This window comes from Doryrhamphus excisus, linkage group LG19, assembly GCF_037039965.1.
Source record: "Doryrhamphus excisus strain RoL-2023G ecotype Guam linkage group LG19, RoL_Dexc_Guam_v1.1, whole genome shotgun sequence".
Classification (NCBI taxonomy): Eukaryota; Metazoa; Chordata; class Actinopteri; order Syngnathiformes; family Syngnathidae; genus Doryrhamphus; species Doryrhamphus excisus.
In genome coordinates, this window is record NC_136375.1 from 11,124,154 (window position 1) to 11,144,464 (window position 20,311).

Consider the following 20,311-nt stretch of genomic DNA (forward strand, 5'->3'; position numbering starts at 1 on the left):
CGCACCACAAGCCCAGCCCTCCCCCGTTGCGGAACTTTGAGTGCAGTTAAAACAATGCCTCCACAGTGCAGGGACATGCTGAGCTGTCATATTTCTTCTTAGCCGGATTAATTTTCACGTTGAGAATGTGGCTCTCTCACGGATGCGCCCAAGTGTCGTCAATCAGCCGCCGGTTGCTGCGCGCGGTGGGCCGGAGGAGAAAGAGCCACGGAGCGGCTTTCTTGCCGGAGTTTGCGGACTTCGAGGGTGTGCGGGACCGCGCGGGGCTTCAGGAGTTCTCCGTCGCTCACACGGAGCGCTTCTGGTCCTGCGTGGCGCGTCACCGGCTCGACTGGATCAGTCCGTTTCACACAGTCTTGGACTACGATCTGGACCGGGGAAAAGTGAAATGGTTCGAGGGAGGAAAGCTGAACGTGTCCGGTAAGGTTATGGGGGAATTGCAAAGTCCCTGGGACATTAAACGCACCACACATTGTTGCTTGTACTGTATAATATATGCACTGTATAATATATGTAATTATGATGCAGTAAATTGCCTGGACCGCCATGTACACAGCAGCCCACAGAAGATAGCACTCATTTGGGAGCGAGATGAACCAGGGTCAGAGGTCAAGGTCACGTACAGGTTAGCCAGTTTTAGCCACATGCCCCCGTTCATTCCCCACTGTCATGTGTTATTGTTATTGTTTTTGTTTCCGCAGTCAGTTACTGGAGATGACCTGCCGCACTGGCAACCTGTTGAGGAGGCGTGGCGTGAAGAAGGGTGACACGGTCACCATCTACATGCCCCCGTGCCCTCTGGCCGTGGCGTCCATGTTGGCCTGCGCTCGGATAGGCGCCGCTCACAACGTGGTGTTTGCGGGCTTCAGTGCCGAGGCGCTGGCGGAGAGAATCAGAGATGGTGAGTGATGGACAGAACACAATCCATTATAAAACCTTTATTAACGCTGCACTATTTTAACATTTATTCATGCTCACTTCAAGGTTAATTAACTCTTAGAGAATAAACCCAAATATAACTTTGAAGATGCATAATGGAGATTGGAGACGAACATGATTGATAATTGTAATCGATATATCTTTAGTTGGATTGAGTAGACTTTTTTATGTAGCATTAAGTTCCATTTCTTGTGCTATGGTTATCATCACCCTTTTCTGTCAGGGAAAGGTTCGGGGTTATGGGCTGAACTCCAAAATGCAGACACCTCCGTGTGAGTAAAGATGAGAGTTTATTGAAGCTCAGAGTTCATGAATAGGGGAAGAGGGACTCTTCGGAGGACAGGGCAAGGATGGCTGGGCAGTGAACGCAGCAGCAAGGCCATACCGGGAAGAAGATGAATCCCACTGGAAAAGTGCACAAATAAAAAGGTGGTCAAAAGTAGAGCAAAAATGCATAAAAAGAGAGAAAGCTGAAATCATCATATTGATAACTAATAATGACACAAAGCTTTTTCTTTGAATAAATATTTTCTGTATATATTTTTGCCTTTTTACAAAATAAAAAATATCGAAAAGTCACAGTGTTAAAAACTTTTAAAAAATAATACATGACCATGTATTGGAATACCTCTCCTGTCCATTTTCTACCAGCAATGGCTGTCCTTCCGGTAGTTTCCGGTCAGAAGCCAATACACGATTATCATTGGCTAACGCTAGCCTATCGGCTCATTCAGTGGTCAAGGGGTGAATTTCGCGCCTTGCTAGCACAAACATTTTGCCGAAGAATAACGAACGAACGAACGAAGAAAGATGAGGAGTACGGTACATTTCAACACGAATGGATTCCCTTTCGTGGAGAAAGCACGTTTGGCGGTGAGTCTAAAACGGAGCTGTCAAATGTAATCGCTGAAACAGCACTTTGACACACCCCATGCTACATTTGCATGTAAATATCCAGCGGGGAACACTCGGAAGAAGGCATGCTGAGAGATAGCTTCCAAAATACAAGCTAGCTAGCTAACATAGCCCCGTGCATGGAACCGACAAGCTGACTGGACGTCGGCTAGCGTTGTTGGTACTTTAGCAGTAGTCAGGGACAGAAAGCCATTCACAAATGGCGAATTTGCCAAAACATTCATATTTGACGTGGCGAATTAACTTTTTGACAACTTTTCGGATAAAGAAAGGATAATCAACCGAATAAAAGACATGCCTCTGACAGCAGGAACTGCTGAGTAGCGTACCATTATGATGGCAAGTCACGTGACGCCTCAACGCCTGCATGGAACTTAACCCCACCACGTGCTTCTACTGTAGATGTTCCACTGTCATATGCCTCACGTGAACCTCAACTACTACATACATCTCTGTGATTTACCGTTTTTATCCTGCTTGTGAGTTACATTTTTACCACCTATACAGAAACAAGTTATTTTTTTTAATGCACCGTTAAAAAAAAAGTGTTGCGATGTAAACAATGGTCAAAACACAATTTCTAGCAGAAAATGTTATCTAGTAATGGCACCTCAGGCACTAAATAGCTTATTTCCCTCTCTTGATATCAGGCCAAGATAAGATAATCCTTTATTGTGGTCACAGAGGAGGGAATTCCAGTGTCAAGGTAGCAAAGAGCAAAGTATGAAAAGGCAGCATTGTCAAAACTCAACTCCCATGTCTTTACAGCAGCTGAAGCATCGAATCCATCTTACTTACGTGTACGAGTAAAACTAACAGGACGAAACCTGAGACAGGACCTCAGGATCAGTACTGCTCCATGTGCTACTGGATGTTCTTCAGCCACGTTTTACTGCATGTGGGACCATGTGTTGGCAATAAGAGACATGAGGGCTTGGCACACATACCAACCCATAGTGGGTCCAGAGGTTGATCTAGGTCAAGAGTTTCTTATCAAAGGGTGACCGTGTGCAGTTTCACTTTAAGTCATAAATCTCCACAGCAAAGCTTTATGGACTGTCAAAGCGTTTATTGGCGGCAGTCAGCCTAAAATTCTCACTGTCAACATTTGGACCAATAATATATCATTTTTCATGAGAAAATACACAAGATGTCAAACAACAATTGTGACTGCAAAATGTGACTTCACATTTTTCAAATCAAGCTTATTTCTGGCATGCATATGATTGGCTTTTGATTGCATAAGAAGCTAGTAACGACTTTCTTTGTGTACTCATGCAGCCCAATCCAGCACCGTCATTACGGTCAACGAAGGTGTCAGAGGCGGCAAGATCACCCACCTGAAGAAGACGGTGGATGCGGCGGTGCAGGGCTGCCCGACTGTGCGACAGGTGTTAGTCGCAATGAGGACGGACACGCCGGTCACCATGACGACAAAGGATGTCGCCATGGAGGAGGTGAGCGGGCACAGGGCCAGTCCAAATGAACTGTGGTGTGCATCCTCGGCACTGGATTGTTAGGCTTAATTGGTTCCAGACCAGATAGAGGTAAGTGAATTTCAGCCAAGTAGGATTCAATATTTAAACATGGAATATTTTCATAGTTAGAGCATAGAAAACCTGCTTCCTAAATAAGGGTTTTCACAGCATTAGAGCCCTGTAGACATGAAATAACCACCATTGTCACCTTTACACTCTTGTTTGCATTATATTGCTAAGGCTACAGGATCACATAACAGTGGCTGCTGCTAGCATAGCAGGCTATTGAGCTAAGTAGTTAACCTATTGAAGTTACTTCTTGTAAACTTAAGTGTTTCCAACGGAGTGAGGATGAAGGACAAATAAGCCAAAAACTTACCACTTCCATACAAAATGAGCAGAGAACTTTTTTCCCCCCACTCAATCTAAGCCAGGGGTGGGCTAATATTTTGCCTTGCGGGCCGCATTGACTTGGGGGGCGGGGGGGACATATATTTAACATACACACACTATTTTATGCTTCCAATTTTCCTTGAATTATTTGTCTAATGTTATCTGTAAAAGTGTTATACTATCAGCTGTATGTTCTCATGTCCCTTTTTCAGGAGCACCTTAAACATCAGACCACATCAAACTATGGCATTTAATTTTGTTACTAAATAAGACATCCGACTTGCAAGTCATGTTGCCAGTTTGTATGTTAAAAGCTGAAATAAAGCAACTGACGGACCGGATTCAAACGCTTGGTGGGCCGCATGTGGCCCCCAGGCTGTAGTTTGGCCACCCCTGATCTAAGCCATGGTATGTCGGCTCGGCTCCACTGGCTCCATGCAGTGTGAAAGGCAATCCAGGATGTCTCTAACATTATGGATGCCTCATGACCACAATATTACATACTGTACATATAGCTTGTCTTTCAATATTGTTTGACTAATAACACACCCTAGTCAACCATGAAACAGCAATCATTTATTGGTTATTTTGGGGGAAAAAAACACGATAAAGTGAGTGAGGAATAACTGTAATAACCTGAGCTTGTCTGGGCAGGAGATGAAGACGGAGGACACGGTGTGTGAGCCGGCTGCCATGGACAGCGAGGATGTCCTGTTCTTGCTGTACACGTCAGGCAGCACCGGGAAGCCCAAAGGACTCGTGCACTCTCAGGCTGGATACCTGCTCTACACCTCACTTACACACAAGGTAGCCAAAGCTCGTTCAGGGGAACCCGCTTATGTCCACCACCTCTTCAAACCCCCCTCCCCCACATGTGTGTGTGTGTGTGTGTTCTTCTCGCTATAGTATGTCTTCAACTACAATGATGGCGATGTGTTTGGCTGTGTCGCCGACATCGGTTGGATCACAGGACACAGTTACAGCGTGTACGGACCACTGGCCAACGGAGGGACCACGGTGCTGTTTGAGAGCACGCCTGTTTACCCCGACCCGGGTATGAGTGCTTTGGATCACTGCTCATATAATGGCATTAACCATATAACCACCATATAAAGGCATTAAGCCTTGAAGTATTAAGGCTTTTGAAGTACACAAGCATGGGCCTGGAGTGCTGGACTGTGATGTTTACTTGAGGTAAAATTAGGATCTCGTGTACCCACACGAGTCCAGACCTCGCTCATGTTCTATGTCACACAGCTGCACATGCTCCCAAAGTGTTCTCAAGATGCAGTCTTGTGTTGACAGGACGGTACTGGGAGATGGTGGAGAGGCTTAAAATCAACCAGTTCTACGGCGCCCCGACGGCCATCCGCCTACTGCTCAAGTACGGGGACGAGTGGGTGCACAAATATGACCGCTCCAGCATCAGAACACTCGGATCAGGTACAAAAACCTTTTCCCCGCCCATTGATAGTGGCAGTTTGCAGTCCAGTCCATGTGGTTGTTGTTATATTATGTGGGTGTTATTAGTGTGAGGACCTCCTTTTACAATTAAAACATGATTATGGAATTTAGTTTTGATAATTAATTTTTTCAAGAAACAATCCAGTCACCCCCATTCACGCTAAGACGTATGGAAACAGGTCATTCAGCTTCTGTGTTTGTTTTTGTTCCTGCTGCAGGGGAAAGTCATTAGAGGAATTTCCGCCAAGAACATACACACACACACAGACACACACACGCGCGTACATCCACATACTTAAAACAGCATGGAATGTGGCGATGGGGTGGTTATTTAACATGCCCTGGTAAAGTCACTTCACCCTGTAATTTGAGTCTCAGAGGACATGCATTACTTCTTCCTGGTTGTCAACCTTGCTGCACAAAAACAACATGGCTGCCTTGTTTTCTCTTGTGCAGTGGGCGAGCCCATCAACACTGAGGCGTGGGAGTGGTACCACAAGGTGGTGGGAGGAGGACGCTGTCCTGTGGTGGACACCTGGTGGCAAACGGGTAAGCCAATACCGCCACCAAGTGTGACATAAAGATTGTTTGGCGGCGCCCCCTGTAGGTCTGGATCAGAATGCTTAATCCTTGGACACATGATCAATGACTTATGGGTTATCAACACGTTTGAATTTGTCTAGATGTATCTGCGGCAAAACGGTTAAAGTCTGCAATGTGGTGTGTTCGTCAGTCTTTAAGCTAAAAGCAGTGATGCATAAGATCAGGAATGTATGTGCATGTACAATATCACAGTGCATGCCAATGTTCCTCCCCTTCCACGCACCACCACCACTGAATCAAACCAGATGTTTTCCTCATAGTGCAGGCCCTTAAGTCTTCCCACAGAAGACATTTTGTTATTTTGACCAAGAATAACAATCGCAGAGGCATTTCATTGTCACTTTAGAGAACTAAACAGCATATACAGTACATACTTTTACCACTGGACGGTGACAAAGTGTTAATAACTAGGAAAGGATATGTTGTGTTGGAGTGTACATCTACAGTATAAGTGTACATTAAAATCTTAGCCTAGATAGTCCCCTCCAGCAAATTAGCATACAATAACATAACCCGATAATAAACAAATGAATCAGATGAACAGATTGACCATAAGACCGTGGTGTACGTGTTGTAAATTAAACAGAGTAGCCACCAAATGGCCAATATCTCTAATTAATTAACAGCAGCGGCGGCGGCACATGAGGCGCTTAGGAATTCCAGACACAGATAGAAGCTAAAATGTTGTTGTTTTCCCAGACTAATGTTTCCAATTAGGACTAAGTGGCTTTATTCATAAGGTGACATTTGGTACACGTGGGAGCAAGTTAGCCTGTTCAGATGGTGCGTTTGATGTTGATCCCTTGCCGGCATACGGACTCCCGGGGCGGATCATACACGGCAGATTGCAGGATTTCAAATAGATTTATACTTTTTTTGTATTTTATTTTGACATATACAGTATAAAATAGCCTATTTATGTGTGTATTTATGCATATATATATATATATATATATATATATATATATATATATTTATTGTCAGATCATCTGTTGTGTCCCACTTTAGTAAGAGCAGCAGCCATCTCCCCGCCCCCGGACGATTTTTGGAACAGTTTCCACTCGTAAAGAAAAGACAAATACTAAAAAGCAGATTATGATGTTTAGGTCCTTGTGGTCCAGGCTGTCCGACCTAACTGCTTGTGATTTACTTAGTGTGGCTTTAAGGTGTAACTGTTAATCATTAACACTACAATCAATGGTGGCATTGTGGACAACAATCCGCCCCAAGAGTTGAGGAAAAATGAAAAACACCCCAAGAGCACTTCCATCATGTGACTGGTTGTTCTTCCTTCTCAGAGACGGGCGGCATTTGCATCGCCCCGAGGCCGTCGGAGCCGGATGCAGAGATTGTCCCGGGAATGGCCATGAGACCTTTCTTTGGCATTAACCCGGTGCTCATGGACAATGAGGTGTGTGTATACTGTATCTGTGTGTATACTGTATCTGTGTGTGTGTGTGTGTGTGTTGAGTAAAATGGCTGGGAACGTCCTGGATGGAGGGTCAGATGAGGATTATAAAATAGTCACCAGCTGTGTCACTTTTGATACCCGCCCTGCCCCCACACATCACACACACACTTGTGGAAGACGTGTGTGTGTGTGCTTGAACCATCATCATCCTGTCACATAAATTAGCGTGTTTTAAAGCCGCCTTTGTTTAAAAGTGCTTTTCTTGTGCTCAAGGGCAAAGTGGTGACCTCCAATGATGCTTCAGGAGCACTTTGTATCTCTCAGCCGTGGCCTGGCATAGCCAGGAGCATCCACAACGACCACCAGAGGTTCATAGACACCTACTTCAAAACCTACCCTGGTAAATGTGTCCTCCATTGCGGTCTAGCGGTTGTACTGGGTTTGGGTGTTGAGATGATGTCATGGCCTGTTGGTCACACCACACAGGTTACTTCTTCACCGGCGACGGTGCCCATCGCTCGAAGGAGGGCTACTACCAGATCACTGGTCGCCTTGATGATGTCATCAACGTGAGCGGCCACAGGATCGGCACAGCTGAGATTGAAGATGTAGTGGTAAGAGAACTTGCTCCTTGGTATTGATAAGATTTAAATCTTAGTTTAGGCATTTCTCCTGTAAGTGCAGCACATGTTCTTAAAGAACACCTGCACTTGTTTTGGAATTTTGCCCATCATCCACAATCCTTATGAGACATGAACACGCATCCTTCTCTTTTGTGTGTTCTAAACATATAAAAACCGATAAAGAGGCAGCTGAGAATGTAAATAATGTGACAACACAGAGGTTATGTTTTTGTCGGCATTGAACTGTATCCGTGTCCAAAATAACTTCTATAGTTCTGAAAGGATTTAGGAGAAATGTTGCGCTATCATGCTAGGTGTTAGCATGCTAACATTAGCATTGGTAGCAAAATTATACTAACATTTTTAGCATTTTCAGCGGTAGGCACTTATACACTTGGTGCTATTATGCTAGGCCTTAGCATGACAATGTTGTCATTTAAGTAATTCAAACCCTTGCATTGAATGTTTTCTCACAGAAAAGAAAGACGTGTGTTCATGTCTCACAGAACAGGCAAAACTCCCCAAATGTAGTTTTCTTGAAAGATGTGCATTAATGGTACTGCTGTAATGTGGTAGAACCAATGTTCTGCGGTGGCTGAGTCTGCAGTCATCGGCTGCTCACATCACATCAAAGGACAAGGTGAGTAGGAACACGCTTTGCATCGTGCTTACCTCCACACACACGCTGGCAGGAAGTCAACTCACTTCCCCCTTCCTGCAGGGCTCTATGCATTTGTGGTCCTAAAGCAGGACGTCCAAGACGTGGACCTGACTTCACAGATCAACAACATGGTCTCTAACAAGATCGCCAAGTACGCCTGCCCGGACCACATCCAGGTGAGTTTGTCGGACATGTTTACAAATAACATACAATGGAACTTGTGGCTTTTCTGGTCTGCTTGCAGTTTGTCCAGCGTCTCCCAAAGACACGTTCAGGAAAGATCATGCGGCGGGTTCTCCGTAAAGTGGTGGAGCGTGACCTGGGCGGGCTCGGTGACCTGAGCACGCTGGACGACCCCGCGGCTGTTCAGGAGATCATCCAAGGTCACAGTGACCTCTGTGCTAAACAACCGTGATGGTGACGACAAATTTGAAAAGGACTTGTAGTTCTACTAAACAACTTTTAATTCTTCGTAAGCAATAGTCTTCTGTACATTCCACATTAGTTGACTTTTGTAAACATGAACCTCACTGCCCTCATTAGCACAGACCTCCGCCAAGGGGAAGAAAAATAAAGTGCAATAACTCAAGTGACAAATCTGCACCTTTATCCTGATCTGCACCAACACTTAACCAAGACAGAGGTAACGAAAGGATGAAAAGGATTTTGGCTGAAGCCAACATGGAGTCACCTTGTCGAAGCATCCACCGTAGAAAACAGTGTGTGGAGTGTTGTCCTTGACTCAGAAGGCCAAGACATCATCCGGGAGGCTCCCATCGGCTCCTTTTAATCTCCGCAACTCCCAGTGACCGGCGCCAAATAGTTTCAACTGGATATCGTGATGCTGGGAAGTACAAAAGCATTAGAGAAAATTATACTTAGAACTGTCAATCTAAAATACTATATGCAGTGGCAACATCATGGCTCTGAATACGGCATACAAATAAAAGAAAAATGCATGTGAAATTGTACTCATTCAAAATGTTGTTTTTTTGTTTTTGTCAAAGTGCTTCTAATGTACTTTTCTGGTCAAAAAAACGGGGGAAACCTAACACACACTCAACGAGGGCCCCAAAAGCACCCAAAAACGGCAGAAAACGCCAGTGTTTGAGGGAGCTGATTTTTGACAAAAATCATAAGGGGTTAGTATGTCGTTTTTTTCTGTTTTTTTCAACTTGCTTCTAATGCACTTTTCTGGTCAAAAAAACGGGGGAAACCTAACACACACACTCAACGAGGGCCCCAAAAGCGGCAGAAAACGCCAGTGTTTGAGGGAGCTGATTTTTGACAAAAATCATAAGGGGTTAGTATGTCGTTTTTTTCTGTTTTTTTCAACTTGCTTCTAATGCACTTTTCTGGTCAAAAAAACAAGGGAAACCTAACACACACTCAACGAGGGCCCCAAAAGCACCCAAAAACGTCAGAAAACGCCAGTGTTTGAGGGAGCTGATTTTTGACAAAAATCATAAGGGGTTAGTATGTCGTTTTTTTCTGTTTTTTTCAACTTGCTTCTAATGCACTTTTCTGGTCAAAAAAACGGGGGAAACCTAACACACACTCAACGAGGGCCCCAAAAGCACCCAAAAACGGCAGAAAACGCCAGTGTTTGAGGGAGCTGATTTTTGACAAAAATCATAAGGGGTTAGTATGTCGTTTTTTTCTGTTTTTTTCAACTTGCTTCTAATGCACTTTTCTGGTCAAAAAAACGGGGGAAACCTAACACACACTCAACGAGGGCCCCAAAAGCACCCAAAAACGGCAGAAAACGCCAGTGTTTGAGGGAGCTGATTTTTGACAAAAATCATAAGGGGTTAGTATGTCGTTTTTTTCCCGTTTTTTTCAACTTGCTTCTAATGCACTTTTCTGGTCAAAAAAACAAGGGAAACCTAACACACACTCAACGAGGGCCCCAAAAGCACCCAAAAACGGCAGAAAACGCCAGTGTTTGAGGGAGCTGATTTTTGACAAAAATCATAAGGGGTTAGTATGTCGTTTTTTTCTGTTTTTTTCAACTTGCTTCTAATGCACTTTTCTGGTCAAAAAAACGGGGGAAACCTAACACACACTCAACGAGGGCCCCAAAAGCACCCAAAAACGGCAGAAAACGCCAGTGTTTGAGGGAGCTGATTTTTGACAAAAATCATAAGGGGTTAGTATGTCGTTTTTTTCTGTTTTTTTCAACTTGCTTCTAATGCACTTTTCTGGTCAAAAAAACGGGGGAAACCTAACACACACACTCAACGAGGGCCCCAAAAGCGGCAGAAAACGCCAGTGTTTGAGGGAGCTGATTTTTGACAAAAATCATAAGGGGTTAGTATGTCGTTTTTTTCTGTTTTTTTCAACTTGCTTCTAATGCACTTTTCTGGTCAAAAAAACAAGGGAAACCTAACACACACTCAACGAGGGCCCCAAAAGCACCCAAAAACGGCAGAAAACGCCAGTGTTTGAGGGAGCTGATTTTTGACAAAAATCATAAGGGGTTAGTATGTCGTTTTTTTCTGTTTTTTTCAACTTGCTTCTAATGCACTTTTCTGGTCAAAAAAACGGGGGAAACCTAACACACACTCAACGAGGGCCCCAAAAGCACCCAAAAACGGCAGAAAACGCCAGTGTTTGAGGGAGCTGATTTTTGACAAAAATCATAAGGGGTTAGTATGTCGTTTTTTTCCGTTTTTTTCAACTTGCTTCTAATACACTTTTCTGGTCAAAAAAACGGGGGAAACCTAATACACACACTCAATGAGGGCCCCAAACGCACCCAAAAACGGCAGAAAACGCCAGTGTTTGAGGGAGCTGATTTTTGACAAAAATCATAAGGGGTTACTATGTCGTTTTTTTCTGTTTTTTTCAACTTGCTTCTAATGCACTTTTCTGGTCAAAAAAACGGGGGAAACCTAACACACACTCAACGAGGGCCCCAAAAGCACCCAAAAACGGCAGAAAACGCCAGTGTTTGAGGGAGCTGATTTTTGACAAAAATCATAAGGGGTTAGTATGTCGTTTTTTTCTGTTTTTTTCAACTTGCTTCTAATGCACTTTTCTGGTCAAAAAAACGGGGGAAACCTAACACACACTCAACGAGGGCCCCAAAAGCACCCAAAAACGGCAGAAAACGCCAGTGTTTGAGGGAGCTGATTTTTGACAAAAATCATAAGGGGTTAGTATGTCGTTTTTTTCTGTTTTTTTCAACTTGCTTCTAATGCACTTTTCTGGTCAAAAAAACAGGGGAAACCTAACACACACTCACCGAGGGCCCCAAAAGCACCCAAAAACGGCAGAAAACGCCAGTGTTTGAGGGAGCTGATTTTTGACAAAAATCATAAGGGGTTAGTATGTCGTTTTTTTCTGTTTTTTTCAACTTGCTTCTAATGCACTTTTCTGGTCAAAAAAACGGGGGAAACCTAACACACACACTCAACGAGGGCCCCAAAAGCACCCAAAAACGGCAGAAAACGCCAGTGTTTGAGGGAGCTGATTTTTGACAAAAATCATAAGGGGTTAGTATGTCGTTTTTTTCTGTTTTTTTCAACTTGCTTCTAATGCACTTTTCTGGTCAAAAAAACAGGGGAAACCTAACACACACTCAACGAGGGCCCCAAAAGCACCCAAAAACGGCAGAAAACGCCAGTGTTTGAGGGAGCTGATTTTTGACAAAAATCATAAGGGGTTAGTATGTCGTTTTTTTCTGTTTTTTTCAACTTGCTTCTAATGCACTTTTCTGGTCAAAAAAACAAGGGAAACCTAACACACACTCAACGAGGGCCCCAAAAGCACCCAAAAACGGCAGAAAACGCCAGTGTTTGAGGGAGCTGATTTTTGACAAAAATCATAAGGGGTTAGTATGTCGTTTTTTTCTGTTTTTTTCAACTTGTTTCTAATGCACTTTTCTGGTCAAAAAAACGGGGGAAACCTAACACACACTCAACGAGGGCCCCAAAAGCACCCAAAAACGGCAGAAAACGCCAGTGTTTGAGGGAGCTGATTTTTGACAAAAATCATAAGGGGTTAGTATGTCGTTTTTTTCCGTTTTTTTCAACTTGCTTCTAATACACTTTTCTGGTCAAAAAAACGGGGGAAACCTAATACACACACTCAATGAGGGCCCCAAACGCACCCAAAAACGGCAGAAAACGCCAGTGTTTGAGGGAGCTGATTTTTGACAAAAATCATAAGGGGTTACTATGTCGTTTTTTTCTGTTTTTTTCAACTTGCTTCTAATGCACTTTTCTGGTCAAAAAAACGGGGGAAACCTAACACACACTCAACGAGGGCCCCAAAAGCACCCAAAAACGGCAGAAAACGCCAGTGTTTGAGGGAGCTGATTTTTGACAAAAATCATAAGGGGTTAGTATGTCGTTTTTTTCTGTTTTTTTCAACTTGCTTCTAATGCACTTTTCTGGTCAAAAAAACGGGGGAAACCTAACACACACTCAACGAGGGCCCCAAAAGCACCCAAAAACGGCAGAAAACGCCAGTGTTTGAGGGAGCTGATTTTTGACAAAAATCATAAGGGGTTAGTATGTCGTTTTTTTCTGTTTTTTTCAACTTGCTTCTAATGCACTTTTCTGGTCAAAAAAACGGGGGAAACCTAACACACACACTCAACGAGGGCCCCAAAAGCGGCAGAAAACGCCAGTGTTTGAGGGAGCTGATTTTTGACAAAAATCATAAGGGGTTAGTATGTCGTTTTTTTCTGTTTTTTTCAACTTGCTTCTAATGCACTTTTCTGGTCAAAAAAACAAGGGAAACCTAACACACACTCAACGAGGGCCCCAAAAGCACCCAAAAACGGCAGAAAACGCCAGTGTTTGAGGGAGCTGATTTTTGACAAAAATCATAAGGGGTTAGTATGTCGTTTTTTTCTGTTTTTTTCAACTTGCTTCTAATGCACTTTTCTGGTCAAAAAAACGGGGGAAACCTAACACACACTCAACGAGGGCCCCAAAAGCACCCAAAAACGGCAGAAAACGCCAGTGTTTGAGGGAGCTGATTTTTGACAAAAATCATAAGGGGTTAGTATGTCGTTTTTTTCCGTTTTTTTCAACTTGCTTCTAATACACTTTTCTGGTCAAAAAAACGGGGGAAACCTAATACACACACTCAATGAGGGCCCCAAACGCACCCAAAAACGGCAGAAAACGCCAGTGTTTGAGGGAGCTGATTTTTGACAAAAATCATAAGGGGTTACTATGTCGTTTTTTTCTGTTTTTTTCAACTTGCTTTTAATGCACTTTTCTGGTCAAAAAAACGGGGGAAACCTAACACACACTCAACGAGGGCCCCAAAAGCACCCAAAAACGGCAGAAAACGCCAGTGTTTGAGGGAGCTGATTTTTGACAAAAATCATAAGGGGTTAGTATGTCGTTTTTTTCTGTTTTTTTCAACTTGCTTCTAATGCACTTTTCTGGTCAAAAAAACGGGGGAAACCTAACACACACTCAACGAGGGCCCCAAAAGCACCCAAAAACGGCAGAAAACGCCAGTGTTTGAGGGAGCTGATTTTTGACAAAAATCATAAGGGGTTAGTATGTCGTTTTTTTCTGTTTTTTTCAACTTGCTTCTAATGCACTTTTCTGGTCAAAAAAACAGGGGAAACCTAACACACACTCACCGAGGGCCCCAAAAGCACCCAAAAACGGCAGAAAACGCCAGTGTTTGAGGGAGCTGATTTTTGACAAAAATCATAAGGGGTTAGTATGTCGTTTTTTTCTGTTTTTTTCAACTTGCTTCTAATGCACTTTTCTGGTCAAAAAAACGGGGGAAACCTAACACACACACTCAACGAGGGCCCCAAAAGCACCCAAAAACGGCAGAAAACGCCAGTGTTTGAGGGAGCTGATTTTTGACAAAAATCATAAGGGGTTAGTATGTCGTTTTTTTCTGTTTTTTTCAACTTGCTTCTAATGCACTTTTCTGGTCAAAAAAACAGGGGAAACCTAACACACACTCAACGAGGGCCCCAAAAGCACCCAAAAACGGCAGAAAACGCCAGTGTTTGAGGGAGCTGATTTTTGACAAAAATCATAAGGGGTTAGTATGTCGTTTTTTTCTGTTTTTTTCAACTTGCTTCTAATGCACTTTTCTGGTCAAAAAAACGGGGGAAACCTAACACACACTCAACGAGGGCCCCAAAAGCACCCAAAAACGGCAGAAAACGCCAGTGTTTGAGGGAGCTGATTTTTGACAAAAATCATAAGGGGTTAGTATGTCGTTTTTTTCTGTTTTTTTCAACTTGCTTCTAATGCACTTTTCTGGTCAAAAAAACGGGGGAAACCTAACACACACTCAACGAGGGCCCCAAAAGCACCCAAAAACGGCAGAAAACGCCAGTGTTTGAGGGAGCTGATTTTTGACAAAAATCATAAGGGGTTAGTATGTCGTTTTTTTCCCGTTTTTTTCAACTTGCTTCTAATGCACTTTTCTGGTCAAAAAAACAAGGGAAACCTAACACACACTCAACGAGGGCCCCAAAAGCACCCAAAAACGGCAGAAAACGCCAGTGTTTGAGGGAGCTGATTTTTGACAAAAATCATAAGGGGTTAGTATGTCGTTTTTTTCTGTTTTTTTCAACTTGCTTCTAATGCACTTTTCTGGTCAAAAAAACGGGGGAAACCTAACACACACTCAACGAGGGCCCCAAAAGCACCCAAAAACGGCAGAAAACGCCAGTGTTTGAGGGAGCTGATTTTTGACAAAAATCATAAGGGGTTAGTATGTCGTTTTTTTCTGTTTTTTTCAACTTGCTTCTAATGCACTTTTCTGGTCAAAAAAACGGGGGAAACCTAACACACACACTCAACGAGGGCCCCAAAAGCGGCAGAAAACGCCAGTGTTTGAGGGAGCTGATTTTTGACAAAAATCATAAGGGGTTAGTATGTCGTTTTTTTCTGTTTTTTTCAACTTGCTTCTAATGCACTTTTCTGGTCAAAAAAACAAGGGAAACCTAACACACACTCAACGAGGGCCCCAAAAGCACCCAAAAACGTCAGAAAACGCCAGTGTTTGAGGGAGCTGATTTTTGACAAAAATCATAAGGGGTTAGTATGTCGTTTTTTTCTGTTTTTTTCAACTTGCTTCTAATGCACTTTTCTGGTCAAAAAAACGGGGGAAACCTAACACACACTCAACGAGGGCCCCAAAAGCACCCAAAAACGGCAGAAAACGCCAGTGTTTGAGGGAGCTGATTTTTGACAAAAATCATAAGGGGTTAGTATGTCGTTTTTTTCTGTTTTTTTCAACTTGCTTCTAATGCACTTTTCTGGTCAAAAAAACGGGGGAAACCTAACACACACTCAACGAGGGCCCCAAAAGCACCCAAAAACGGCAGAAAACGCCAGTGTTTGAGGGAGCTGATTTTTGACAAAAATCATAAGGGGTTAGTATGTCGTTTTTTTCCCGTTTTTTTCAACTTGCTTCTAATGCACTTTTCTGGTCAAAAAAACAAGGGAAACCTAACACACACTCAACGAGGGCCCCAAAAGCACCCAAAAACGGCAGAAAACGCCAGTGTTTGAGGGAGCTGATTTTTGACAAAAATCATAAGGGGTTAGTATGTCGTTTTTTTCTGTTTTTTTCAACTTGCTTCTAATGCACTTTTCTGGTCAAAAAAACGGGGGAAACCTAACACACACTCAACGAGGGCCCCAAAAGCACCCAAAAACGGCAGAAAACGCCAGTGTTTGAGGGAGCTGATTTTTGACAAAAATCATAAGGGGTTAGTATGTCGTTTTTTTCTGTTTTTTTCAACTTGCTTCTAATGCACTTTTCTGGTCAAAAAAACGGGGGAAACCTAACACACACACTCAACGAGGGCCCCAAAAGCGGCAGAAAACGCCAGTGTTTGAGGGAGCTGATTTTTGACAAAAATCATAAGGGGTTAGTATGTCGTTTTTTTCTGTTTTTTTCAACTTGCTTCTAATGCACTTTTCTGGTCAAAAAAACAAGGGAAACCTAACACACACTCAACGAGGGCCCCAAAAGCACCCAAAAACGGCAGAAAACGCCAGTGTTTGAGGGAGCTGATTTTTGACAAAAATCATAAGGGGTTAGTATGTCGTTTTTTTCTGTTTTTTTCAACTTGCTTCTAATGCACTTTTCTGGTCAAAAAAACGGGGGAAACCTAACACACACTCAACGAGGGCCCCAAAAGCACCCAAAAACGGCAGAAAACGCCAGTGTTTGAGGGAGCTGATTTTTGACAAAAATCATAAGGGGTTAGTATGTCGTTTTTTTCCGTTTTTTTCAACTTGCTTCTAATACACTTTTCTGGTCAAAAAAACGGGGGAAACCTAATACACACACTCAATGAGGGCCCCAAACGCACCCAAAAACGGCAGAAAACGCCAGTGTTTGAGGGAGCTGATTTTTGACAAAAATCATAAGGGGTTACTATGTCGTTTTTTTCTGTTTTTTTCAACTTGCTTCTAATGCACTTTTCTGGTCAAAAAAACGGGGGAAACCTAACACACACTCAACGAGGGCCCCAAAAGCACCCAAAAACGGCAGAAAACGCCAGTGTTTGAGGGAGCTGATTTTTGACAAAAATCATAAGGGGTTAGTATGTCGTTTTTTTCTGTTTTTTTCAACTTGCTTCTAATGCACTTTTCTGGTCAAAAAAACGGGGGAAACCTAACACACACTCAACGAGGGCCCCAAAAGCACCCAAAAACGGCAGAAAACGCCAGTGTTTGAGGGAGCTGATTTTTGACAAAAATCATAAGGGGTTAGTATGTCGTTTTTTTCTGTTTTTTTCAACTTGCTTCTAATGCACTTTTCTGGTCAAAAAAACAGGGGAAACCTAACACACACTCACCGAGGGCCCCAAAAGCACCCAAAAACGGCAGAAAACGCCAGTGTTTGAGGGAGCTGATTTTTGACAAAAATCATAAGGGGTTAGTATGTCGTTTTTTTCTGTTTTTTTCAACTTGCTTCTAATGCACTTTTCTGGTCAAAAAAACGGGGGAAACCTAACACACACACTCAACGAGGGCCCCAAAAGCACCCAAAAACGGCAGAAAACGCCAGTGTTTGAGGGAGCTGATTTTTGACAAAAATCATAAGGGGTTAGTATGTCGTTTTTTTCTGTTTTTTTCAACTTGCTTCTAATGCACTTTTCTGGTCAAAAAAACAGGGGAAACCTAACACACACTCAACGAGGGCCCCAAAAGCACCCAAAAACGGCAGAAAACGCCAGTGTTTGAGGGAGCTGATTTTTGACAAAAATCATAAGGGGTTAGTATGTCGTTTTTTTCTGTTTTTTTCAACTTGCTTCTAATGCACTTTTCTGGTCAAAAAAACAAGGGAAACCTAACACACACTCAACGAGGGCCCCAAAAGCACCCAAAAACGGCAGAAAACGCCAGTGTTTGAGGGAGCTGATTTTTGACAAAAATCATAAGGGGTTAGTATGTCGTTTTTTTCTGTTTTTTTCAACTTGTTTCTAATGCACTTTTCTGGTCAAAAAAACGGGGGAAACCTAACACACACTCAACGAGGGCCCCAAAAGCACCCAAAAACGGCAGAAAACGCCAGTGTTTGAGGGAGCTGATTTTTGACAAAAATCATAAGGGGTTAGTATGTCGTTTTTTTCCGTTTTTTTCAACTTGCTTCTAATACACTTTTCTGGTCAAAAAAACGGGGGAAACCTAATACACACACTCAATGAGGGCCCCAAACGCACCCAAAAACGGCAGAAAACGCCAGTGTTTGAGGGAGCTGATTTTTGACAAAAATCATAAGGGGTTACTATGTCGTTTTTTTCTGTTTTTTTCAACTTGCTTCTAATGCACTTTTCTGGTCAAAAAAACGGGGGAAACCTAACACACACTCAACGAGGGCCCCAAAAGCACCCAAAAACGGCAGAAAACGCCAGTGTTTGAGGGAGCTGATTTTTGACAAAAATCATAAGGGGTTAGTATGTCGTTTTTTTCTGTTTTTTTCAACTTGCTTCTAATGCACTTTTCTGGTCAAAAAAACGGGGGAAACCTAACACACACTCAACGAGGGCCCCAAAAGCACCCAAAAACGGCAGAAAACGCCAGTGTTTGAGGGAGCTGATTTTTGACAAAAATCATAAGGGGTTAGTATGTCGTTTTTTTCTGTTTTTTTCAACTTGCTTCTAATGCACTTTTCTGGTCAAAAAAACGGGGGAAACCTAACACACACACTCAACGAGGGCCCCAAAAGCGGCAGAAAACGCCAGTGTTTGAGGGAGCTGATTTTTGACAAAAATCATAAGGGGTTAGTATGTCGTTTTTTTCTGTTTTTTTCAACTTGCTTCTAATGCACTTTTCTGGTCAAAAAAACAAGGGAAACCTAACACACACTCAACGAGGGCCCCAAAAGCACCCAAAAACGGCAGAAAACGCCAGTGTTTGAGGGAGCTGATTTTTGACAAAAATCATAAGGGGTTAGTATGTCGTTTTTTTCTGTTTTTTTCAACTTGCTTCTAATGCACTTTTCTGGTCAAAAAAACGGGGGAAACCTAACACACACTCAACGAGGGCCCCAAAAGCACCCAAAAACGGCAGAAAACGCCAGTGTTTGAGGGAGCTGATTTTTGACAAAAATCATAAGGGGTTAGTATGTCGTTTTTTTCCGTTTTTTTCAACTTGCTTCTAATACACTTTTCTGGTCAAAAAAACGGGGGAAACCTAATACACACACTCAATGAGGGCCCCAAACGCACCCAAAAACGGCAGAAAACGCCAGTGTTTGAGGGAGCTGATTTTTGACAAAAATCATAAGGGGTTACTATGTCGTTTTTTTCTGTTTTTTTCAACTTGCTTTTAATGCACTTTTCTGGTCAAAAAAACGGGGGAAACCTAACACACACTCAACGAGGGCCCCAAAAGCACCCAAAAACGGCAGAAAACGCCAGTGTTTGAGGGAGCTGATTTTTGACAAAAATCATAAGGGGTTAGTATGTCGTTTTTTTCTGTTTTTTTCAACTTGCTTCTAATGCACTTTTCTGGTCAAAAAAACGGGGGAAACCTAACACACACTCAACGAGGGCCCCAAAAGCACCCAAAAACGGCAGAAAACGCCAGTGTTTGAGGGAGCTGATTTTTGACAAAAATCATAAGGGGTTAGTATGTCGTTTTTTTCTGTTTTTTTCAACTTGCTTCTAATGCACTTTTCTGGTCAAAAAAACAGGGGAAACCTAACACACACTCACCGAGGGCCCCAAAAGCACCCAAAAACGGCAGAAAACGCCAGTGTTTGAGGGAGCTGATTTTTGACAAAAATCATAAGGGGTTAGTATGTCGTTTTTTTCTGTTTTTTTCAACTTGCTTCTAATGCACTTTTCTGGTCAAAAAAACGGGGGAAACCTAACACACACACTCAACGAGGGCCCCAAAAGCACCCAAAAACGGCAGAAAACGCCAGTGTTTGAGGGAGCTGATTTTTGACAAAAATCATAAGGGGTTAGTATGTCGTTTTTTTCTGTTTTTTTCAACTTGCTTCTAATGCACTTTTCTGGTCAAAAAAACAGGGGAAACCTAACACACACTCAACGAGGGCCCCAAAAGCACCCAAAAACGGCAGAAAACGCCAGTGTTTGAGGGAGCTGATTTTTGACAAAAATCATAAGGGGTTAGTATGTCGTTTTTTTCTGTTTTTTTCAACTTGCTTCTAATGCACTTTTCTGGTCAAAAAAACGGGGGAAACCTAACACACACTCAACGAGGGCCCCAAAAGCACCCAAAAACGGCAGAAAACGCCAGTGTTTGAGGGAGCTGATTTTTGACAAAAATCATAAGGGGTTAGTATGTCGTTTTTTTCTGTTTTTTTCAACTTGCTTCTAATGCACTTTTCTGGTCAA

The 20,311-nt window shown here is 42.9% G+C and overlaps 2 protein-coding genes across 2 annotated transcripts in view; one reads left to right on the forward strand and one right to left on the reverse strand.

Moving 5' to 3' along the window:
- Window positions 1–16: 16 nt before the first annotated feature.
- acss1 (acyl-CoA synthetase short chain family member 1) lies at window positions 17–9,452 on the forward strand. Its single transcript, XM_058056848.2, has 14 exons — window positions 17–420; window positions 529–625; window positions 702–901; window positions 3,136–3,311; window positions 4,380–4,532; window positions 4,632–4,779; window positions 5,031–5,168; window positions 5,646–5,738; window positions 7,091–7,203; window positions 7,477–7,603; window positions 7,690–7,817; window positions 8,403–8,466; window positions 8,548–8,663; window positions 8,732–9,452. Exons 1-14 carry the CDS (start codon window positions 126–128, stop codon window positions 8,900–8,902), a joined length of 2,019 nt encoding a protein of 672 aa, XP_057912831.2. The 5' UTR covers window positions 17–125; the 3' UTR covers window positions 8,903–9,452.
- abcd4 (ATP-binding cassette, sub-family D (ALD), member 4) overlaps window positions 8,934–20,311 on the reverse strand; it is a 38,842-nt gene continuing 27,464 nt past the window's right edge. The window contains exon 19 of the mRNA XM_058056850.2: window positions 8,934–9,331. Within this exon, the coding sequence (XP_057912833.2) occupies window positions 9,230–9,331 (102 nt within the window). The 3' untranslated portion in view covers window positions 8,934–9,229. The remainder of the gene's footprint in view (window positions 9,332–20,311) is intronic.